This window comes from Poromitra crassiceps, assembly GCF_964638095.1.
Source record: "Poromitra crassiceps genome assembly, chromosome: 8".
Lineage (NCBI taxonomy): Eukaryota > Metazoa > Chordata > Actinopteri > Beryciformes > Melamphaidae > Poromitra > Poromitra crassiceps.
This window is the reverse complement of record NC_139629.1, coordinates 23,423,748-23,433,452: the sequence shown is the minus strand read 5'-3', so window position 1 is coordinate 23,433,452 and position 9,705 is coordinate 23,423,748. Positions and strand designations below refer to the sequence as shown.

The window sequence follows — 9,705 nt, the reverse complement described above, 5'->3', positions numbered from 1 at the left end:
ATTATTGAAATACTATATGTGGCCCTCCACACAGTATTGGTTAATCAAGCAAGTTCAATTTGCATTTTTTCCCTTCACCTAACGATGACAGCACTATCATACTGTTTGTACAAGCACCAAGTAGGAACAGCACATGCAGAACTAATGTTTTCAGATGGTAAACAAAATATTTTGAGTACATTTGTATGTGATTTTTTATTTTATTTTATTCTATTCATAACCCATGTGAGAAGCCCCCATGGCCCCCTAGCATTTTCACATGATCTAATCTGGCCCCAATTCAAAAAAGTTTGGACACCCCTGGCTTATAGAGTTGATTGATTGATTGATTTTATTATGGATCTAAAAGACAGCAACATCCAAGGGATATACATGTAAAAGTGCGGACACGTCCCTGATTTCCAACATGGTCCCTGAGCAAGCTATATGCTGGCCCATGATCAAGATTCTTTTTTCTTTACTTCAGAACATTATACTCAAATGTCACATACACCCAGGTGTCATTTTCAGACTGTATAGTTGGCTCTATGGTGGCATCCAGTAAAGACTTCAACTTAATGAAAAATAATTATTTTGGTTGTTGGTTGACATATAAATACCATCCAGGCCACACAGCCACTGATTTATCACGTTAAGCAGTCTATGGGTTAATAGCTATTGTAAGTCACTTTGGACAAAAGCTAAAATATGTAGGCTAATGTAATGTAATGTAATGTAATAGTTGGGATCAATATTTGACTTTACTGGAATTATAATAAAATAAATACATGTCATGATTAAGATTGAGTTTTATACTTAGGCTACTCTATGAAGATATTGGGTGTATATGGCGGTGCTCCTTGATGATCTTTTTGGATGCCTATGGGCTGCTGGAAGGTATACAGCTATCTTGGTCGACAGTGATCAGTTTGTTACTTTGTATGGATTAGAAGAACTGGACCTTTGAGGGATGATTGATTGGTTTAATTCCAATTCGTGGGACTTTAATGTCACATATTTATTTACCACCATAATAAATGTACTGATAGTGCCAATTTGCTTAGTGATTGTGTACATCGTCAAGTAGCCTATAGCCTTTGTTTTCGGATGCAAACACGTGGATGATGATGATGATGATGATCTGTTCACCCTTTAAACAGGACAAGTTCCCAGCAGCAGCCCACAAGTCAACAGGATTTTGAGGTTCTAATGCAGCTGCACATAACAAAATAGTTGTATTGCTCCATCGCACGCACGGCCAGTTGTTTGATGCTTGACCTAGTTGTTCTCACCATTTTGTTGAGGAAACCATCTTCATGTCTTGACTTAGGTGAGATGAGTTCACACGAGGCTAGTAGCCTAAATATCCTCAGTAAACATTAAGCACACATGGCTAATCAAATATGAGATCAGATAGAGGCATGCACTGGACAATATGTTCAAGACCAACGTGTTCTCCTCATTCACTGAAAACGGAAAAATCCACGATGCTTTTTCTAAAGGATACTGACAGACAGACAGACAGACAGACAGACAGACAGACAGACAGACAGACAGACAGACAGACAGACAGACAGACAATTTACATCAATTAAAAAAATTGCCCAATGTAAGTTTATTTGTTTGTTTGTTTGGTATGGCACTGACTGTGACTCTTTTGTGAGTTTCAACTTTCAACGTTTCAATAGTAGGCTACGCAGCTTTGCAGGAGTTCAGCACAGAACCACCATGGACAGCGACGCCTCACTGCAGACCGAACGGGGCTGTCATTCAATCATCTGGAAAACGGTTTTATTTGTCCTTTTTGGATATCCAATATGTTGGATTCGATTCAATGAAGCTGCATACTGTATTTTCGTCATCTTATCTCTGCTTCCCCATTTGGCGCCCAGAGTGAAGAGATGCCTGTGTGCTCTGCAACCCAACGTCCAATTTGATTCTCCTCTGACTGCTCCATATAAAGAACGGTTTGACATAATTCGTGGTGTGACATAATTGAAAATGATTTTATTTGATAATTTACATTTAATTGATATAAACATGTCCATGAAACGAAATGGTTTGTTCAAACATTTAAGAAATTCAAATTTGATAATAAGCACAGACGATAATTTGGAACATAGGTTATCACAAACTGACCAAATGGGAACAAGTGCTTCCGCTACACAAAACATCCTATATAACAGATTATAGTCAATTTCCATGTCTCCATTTATAATATTTCCCTTATTTTATTTTATTTTATTTTTTGCCTTGGCCAGCAGCACATGCAGTCAAGTTCGTTTCCAGTTGTTCCGAGGTCAGTCCCGCGTTTTCAGCTTTCTCCTGGTCAATCTTTTATATTCTCACGATAAATCTCCCAGGTGCCTTGTCCACTGTGCATGCCTGGGCCCGTCATACTGTAGCCTAGTAGTTGCATGCTGTGCAGCAGGAGACATCGGAGATCTGTAGTTTTGCAGTTCAGAGTTTCCACAAAATTGTGTCTTCAGAAAAGCAAATATTAGAAGCCCTGCTACAGAAAAGGCGAGGGCAGCATGTGCGAAATAAATAAATAAATAAATAAATAAATAAATAAATAAATAAATAAATAAATAAATAAATAAATAAATAAATAAATAAATAAATAAATAAATTTTAATAGACAAACAATTGGCATAGGCTACATGCGAAACAATAAACCCCGAAAACAGACCCAGTCTTATGCTTGTTAATAGCTTCAGCTTCCAGTGTCTTGGGAAAAAGAAATGCCACGTATATAGCTCTGTGATGTGTGCCTTGAACAAGTATCCTGGGTTGTAGTTTTCCCGGTACACCGCTGATGTCTGGATGGGTGGATAAAAACTAAATAGCAGAAGATCGAAAGTGAACGAAACGCTTCTAAAGATGGCCCATACGTGTGACTAGGTGAAACTCATGGAAACTGTGTGCTCCAGCGCTTTGCGACGCAGCGAAGCGATGCTGGTCCCTCGCCACATGTCACTGTCCGGGGAGCTGCACAGCTGCGGAGAGCCAGTGACGTTGTTGGGGCCGGACAGGGAGGCGGGCACCATGCCGGGGAAGGTGGGCTGGTAGAGGTGCGACTGCAGCCCGGAGCCGTTGGAGGACATGTTGGACAGGCCCATGGAGTTGGGGGGCGGGCCGGCGAGGCTGCACTGAGACAGGGACTGCGCCATCTGTTGGCGGCCCAGGGAGGGTGGGAGCTGCAGCTGCGACACGCCGGGCATGCCCGCCGTGGCCCAGCGGGTGTCGTTGGCGTGGAAGGAGCACAGGCTGTCGCCCATGGCTGCCGCTGCCGCCGCCGCGGAGTTGAACTGCGACAGCCCGTGGTGGTGCGTCGGCAGGAGGGTGCCCGGAGAGCGGAACACGTTGGTGGTCTTCTTGCGCTTCTTCCACTTGGCGCGTCGGTTCTGAAACCACACCTGCAGAGAGAGAGAGAGAGAGAGAGAGCAAGAGAGAGAGAGAGAGAGAGAGAGAGAGAGAGGGGGGGGGGGGGGGGGGGGGGGGGGGGAGAGAGGGGAGAGAGAGTGGGGAGGCGGGTTATTATAATGTTTTATTGTAAAGTACAAGTGTTGTTCCACCATGGAAAACACCTATAAGACCATCAGCACCAGGGACAGCTCCCACTAGCCTGGTATCCAGGCAGCCCTATGAATGAAAGTATATGATTCATTGGATTCGCTAAGCTCCCACTGCAACAATGCTGTTATTAATGACATAGGCCTCAAATATTTGTTTCGTTCTTGAGAGAGGAAGGGGGGGGGGGGGGTATTATATGATGATGTTTTATTGTAAAGTACACGTGTTGTTCCACCATGGAAAACTGTACTCCAAAAGACAATTTCAGCACCAGGGATAGCTCCGACTGCAATAATATTGTTATTAACGACAGACAATATTTGTTTCATTCTTAGGAGGGAGAGAGAGAGAGAGAGGAGAGAGAGAGAGAGAGAGAGAGAGAGAGAGAGAGGGGGAGAGAGATAGGAGCAGTCAGTGTTGTATAGTGGTAAATAAAAAGAATGGCATCCAGTCGGTGGTGAGGATAAGGTATACAATTCAACACAAATCAGCCGCAGAAAAGCATGCACTGATGTAGCCTATAGCAGCCTAGGCTACAGTATATCGCATATCGCTTGATGGTGATGTGTTACATCACTAAGATTTGATGACACGACACGTGGGTAAACTGGTGGGTTTACTCTCCCATGGTCTCAGGCCGCAATATATAGGCTACAAACTAAAAACTTACAAATATTCAACCTATAGGCTACTCGATTTTACTCACAACATATACAACATGCACTTCGGCTAGGCTGATATTTTGGCTGCTGTGGTGAATTCAAGAATTAGGAGATCGTTTATTCTGTCGTGGATGGAAAACGTTGTATGGGTAAAAAGAAAAGTCGAATATTTCTAAATGAGATGCATCCTCGACTTTTCAGAGAACAGACATGTGTTATGCACATTAGCCTATATATATGGTGGATTTGTGAGAGATTTTGTGAAGAGTAAACAAATGCAAAAAAAAGAAAAGAAAAAACAAAGTCCCGTATAGTTAATAGCCCTGCATGTATCCTTTTATTCAGCGAGTTTGTTATACTGCACAAAAAGGTAGCCATTCAAAATCTTGCACACAGATAATAAAATGATAATGTTATCGCTGTGACATTTTACAGTGGTCTGTTGGAGAGCAGACTTACTTTATTCCGAGCGTCCTTGAGACTGTATTTGGTCGTATGCGGGCGTCTATGATTAATGTGAAGATTTGGCTGAGAAAGTGGGGCGCGGTAATAAGAGCGGGCCAATCTCTCTCTCTCTCTCTCTCTCTCTCTCTCTCCTCCATATCTATCTCTCTCTCCCCTCTCTCTCTCTCTCTCTCTCTCTCTCTCTCCCCCTCTCTCTCTCTCTCTCTCTCTCTCTCTCTCCTCTCTCTCTCTTTCTCTTCCCGTGTAGCCAGGCGTGAAATCCGGCCTGAAATGCATTACACTTCAACATTACACTTCAAAGGAAAGAAAATGCAATTTCTCATTCCGTTTAAAAGACGGAGGAGCTCTCTCACACGCTGCTGCTGTGCTGTGCCGCCATTAAGATGTGGAGATCTGTGACAGCAGAAGACCTGCCAGCCTCTCTGCTCATCTCAGTCCTATCATAATAGTTGATGAGCATCATTTCACTAATTCTTATTTTATGTAAATAGTATATTGAAATTGAATTGACCCATGCAATAATAATGATTATTGGGGATATTATTTCACATGTGAACGAGCCAAGTGCATTTCCCATTGCCAGTTAATAGCCCTATGGCATTGAAGCCATAATTCTTAATTTGTTTGATATTCCTTTGATTTTATTGTGGGCTTTTGTGTTGATAACATAATAGTATATTAGTAGGCCCCTAGTATAGACTACATGTGCGCATGTCACTAAACAGTTGAGTTTATCGGGAGTACAATCCAGTAATTTTGTCAAGTTGTGGACTATAAGTCTTTTGATATGGAGGCAATTTTATCCTAAGCAATTAAAAATATATAATAACATAGGCTATTAATAAAACCCAAATCATGATTTGGTTGTTTCCCTGTAGATTATCAATTATACAGGAAAATGCACAACTGCAATGTCAGTGCAATATACAGCCACAATAACCCGTTACCGTGATGTTATTAATGGTAGGCTATTACTCTTCCCAGTCGCGCGTGTGTATGGTGTAATTAATTGCTATGTCAATGTTGGTAAAAAAAAAAAAAAAAAAAAGCTATGACGCAAAAGGCGTTAGAAATGGAGTAGTTAGAAATTGTCGAAAAGCTGTCTGCTTTCTTATGAGGTGTTCTCCATGTGATTTACAAAAGGACAACAACAAAATATCAACATGATCTTGAACTGTGAACACACACACACACACACACACACACAATTATGTATCATTATTATTATTATTATTATTATTATTATTATTATTATTATTATTATTATTATTATTATTATTATTATTATTATTATACTACATTCTATTAAACTTCCATTTGCTCTTATGTTTATCCTTCAGTACTCTGCACAGTATACTGAAGGATAAACATTTTGTATTCCAATTGACTTTGCAGTTGAATGAACAACAGCCTATCAGTGTATTTCTGGATCTTTTTGTTGCAAATGTATTTCTCTATTTATCATAAATATCTATAGTATTAACCTATAGGCTATTTTCGTTAGGACCTTTACAATTAGATTTGTGTAATCAGGATCATGTCTCCTATCATTTCCATGCCGATGGATAAGAGTAAATCAGAAAGATCAATTTATGGGGAGGGGAAAAAGATAGCGTATTTCTTGGAGCTCTAATATTTGTATTTTGATGATTGGTAAGAAATTCGTCAAGTTTGTTTTGCAGCATTCACAGCACATAGCCATGCGTCTTAATCAATTATGTAGCCTATATCACAAAACCATTTATAAATAATTACAATATCGAAATGTACTGTCATGCAATGAGTGAAAAGAAATGTCTCCAGTTAAATTATGAATGAAGGAACAAGCCTGGAGGTAGAATAATTGTTGCGCACTTTTCAAATGTTTATAGCCTATTATTTTCTTTTGGGGGGCTGGTGTGGAGGTGATTTAGAGGTGCATAAAGCATACAACTATAACAAAAATAGTGTCAGACATTATTTTTTATGGGGGGGGGGGCATACATTTACGATATGCAGCCTATTCTTATTTAAAAAAAAAAAATAATCCTAAAATACATACACGCAGTAGGCGTGTGCATTGCGTCAGGCTAACTGTCTTCCAGTGAGTGATGCGGTTTGTCCTCCAGCCGGTGTCGAGTTTGTTTGTGTCGTGGCTAAATCACATCCATCCACTGCATGAGAACCAGCTCCATGCAGCCTGTCGTGCCTACCTGCACTCTAGACTCCGTCAGACCGATCCTGAGCGCCAGCTCCTCTCTCATGAAGATGTCTGGGTAGTGCGTCTTGGCGAAACTCCTCTCCAGCTCGTTGAGCTGCGCCGGGGTGAAGCGCGTCCTGTGTCGCTTCTGTTTCTGACTCTGACTCTGACTCTGCTGCCCTCCTCCCGCCTGGTTCCCGCTCTGCTGCTGCTGCTTCTCCTGCTCCTTGTTGTTCACCTGCCCGGGGTTAACGGCTCCTCCGCCGGTGTTGATGTCGTCGCCCGGGAGCATGGTGGCCCCCTCCACGCCGTCCGGGCCCGGACCGAGCTCCGGGCCGGAATGTCCCCCCGGGTCCTGCCCCCCTCCTCCGCCCAGCCGGCACTTCAGAGCCTCCCTGTGCCCCAGCAGCTCCGCCGCCGCATCCTTCATCCCTGCACACACACACACAACACCCCGTGAGATTTTAAAGTACAATACATTAGCCTGTATTTAAGGGGGATAGAAGGAACTGGTTAATGGCAAAGCATTATTTGATGAGATTTTAAAGTAAAAAAAACTTTAATATATTTTACAGGGAAAAGAGGAAACATTATTTGGTCGCACTAGAAAATGATACAGTCTGTCATAAAAGGCTGAGCAAATTCACATGAACATGCGTAAAATCATCCTGTCGAAATGTAAGACATTGCAAATTATCAAGATCGAAGATTGCAGTTCATTGTGAGCAAAAACACACAGCATGCACTTTATAATCTGCCCCTTAAATATATTTAATTCAATTCGATTACACCGATATCTTAGAAAATTGTTAAATCAAATTACGCAGTAATATGATAATAATAATTACTTTTCTAATGAATTAGGCTAGTTTCGTTCCCCTCAATCACATTAAGACAATATAAGAAACAAATTGACAATTTTCTGTGCTTGATTTAAGATTAGAAGTGCCTCCAGCTTACAGTAGAGTTGAAGACCGGAGTTTGGTGACGATAACTCACCGAGGCGAGCATCCAGGAGGTCGGCATGAGATAGCATTGCGCACCGCTCCAGGGCGAAATGCTATTCCAAAAAAAAATCTCTATGACTTTAACCTATTTAAGAAATATATATAGCCTAAATGAAAGCAAATTCGGTTTGTGGTTAAAAGGGAGGTTCGTTGCATTATAATGTAGTTTAGAGAAATGGGGGAGGCGCTTAACAACGGAATGAACCCATGAGCTTCTCCAAACGAGGACCAATCAGAGTTGAAGCCTGAGGTATGTCAGCTCGAGCCCGAGACCCCAGTCACCCCCCCCCCCCCCGCATCCTCCCACACCCACAAGTTCATTCCTCCTCATTCCTCTAATTGGCTTTGATTTCTCCTCCAAATTACATCCAATAAAATAACATGATTTAATATCTGTGTGAAAGCTTCGACCCGTTCGAGAAATGTTGGATCACCACAATATTTGTTTAATTGTGCATGCTGTTTCTGCACTCTCGTACAGCATAGTATAGGTGAGCTTTTTTGGCCATCAGCTTTAGGCAAAAAGTGGAACCACATGGCTATAAACACACTACTTAGGCGCCAGTATTATTAATGCATTATATTGCACAAAGTGAACTACACCGTGTAACACCTTGTTATGTGGATATGAACTTGAGCCTATAATAGATTACTGCACATTATTGTTCTTTCTTTTTTGTTTATGTGACATTTGTAGTTTTCATAATGATGTCGACCTCTTTTCTATGTGCAATAAGTGCCTTTTGGAGGCGAAGTGAGCCTATTAATATCCTAGTCAGCCAAACAGCAAAGTTTAATGTTCAAGGCCATTAGGCTTTTATGTAATTAGTGCCAAATCTATAGGCTTTTATTGCAATTATCAGAGTAAAATCAGTATAAATTAGTGGTAATTTACTAGTGTTTAGGCCCAACTGTCAAGAAGGGAGGGACTTGTTGTAAATGATAGTCTATGTGAGCCAATTAAGTGCATAATTCGGCGGAAAGTGGAAAGAGAACATGAGCTGTGAATGTTTGGCTTTGATAAAGGGACACAGTTAATACCTCAAATGGCATGGAGCGCCATGACGCCTGGATAGATAGCCATACAAGGAGAAGCACATAATAATCATGCTTTGAACTTCGAGCAAGCCAATTTCTTCCATATTATTGATTTTTCATAATCTTACCAAATTAAGGTTATTAATTTCCACTCAAGACAAGAAGACATCCTGAAATCCGGCAAAAAAGCAGGTCGTGTCATTAAATAAACCACTAATTACTGTACAATTAGCACAATATAGCTTATTGTTACCAGCTCCCCAAATATATAAGGACAACAACAACCAAAATCAGACATGCTTTTAAACAGATGTCGTTTTGAGAAAGCGGGTGTATTTATTATGTGGTGAATAGTGGCACAAAGGAGGCGTCCGAGCGTGAACCCGGGGCTCTTTTGGGTCCTTTTCTCCAGCCGTTCAGGCTTCAATTGCCTCTGCTCATCTTTGATTTGTCTGCAAGCTGGTGGCACGACAGACCGGGAGGATGGAGCCTGCTGCAGCACACGCGGGAGTCTCTTTCGGACGCACCGGATCTGTGGAAAAGCCCGAGGAAAGGAGCAAGAGTGCATGCGCACTTGGAAATATTTTCTTGTCCTCATGATATCTTATTTTAAAAGAAGCTGGACGTGGCCTTAAAGGATGCTAAAGGCTGGAAGTGAGCGTGGTCAATTCAAGATTTATAGGCTATTTTGAATATTATATTTTCTGGGGAGCCTTGTGGATTTTACGCACAAAATTATGGGCTAGCCTATACAATAATTTTGTGCGTAAAATAGCCTAAAAAGAGAGAGGGCGATAGC

General features: G+C 41.4%; 1 protein-coding gene across 2 annotated transcripts; it reads right to left on the bottom strand.

Moving 5' to 3' along the window:
* Nucleotides 1-2,879: 2,879 nt before the first annotated feature.
* otpa (orthopedia homeobox a) lies at nucleotides 2,880-7,897 on the bottom strand (the record flags this gene model as incomplete). 2 transcript variants are annotated; one of them, XM_083642166.1, is made up of 3 exons in its annotated part: nucleotides 2,880-3,398; nucleotides 6,875-7,293; nucleotides 7,822-7,897. In XM_083642166.1, 3 exons carry the CDS (start codon nucleotides 7,895-7,897, stop codon nucleotides 2,880-2,882), a joined length of 1,014 nt encoding a protein of 337 aa, XP_083498292.1. The 2 variants fall into 2 exon arrangements, with proteins under 2 accessions (XP_083498292.1, XP_083498293.1); XM_083642167.1 differs by having other exon boundaries at nucleotides 7,861-7,897.
* Between the last annotated feature and the right edge of the window lie 1,808 nt (nucleotides 7,898-9,705).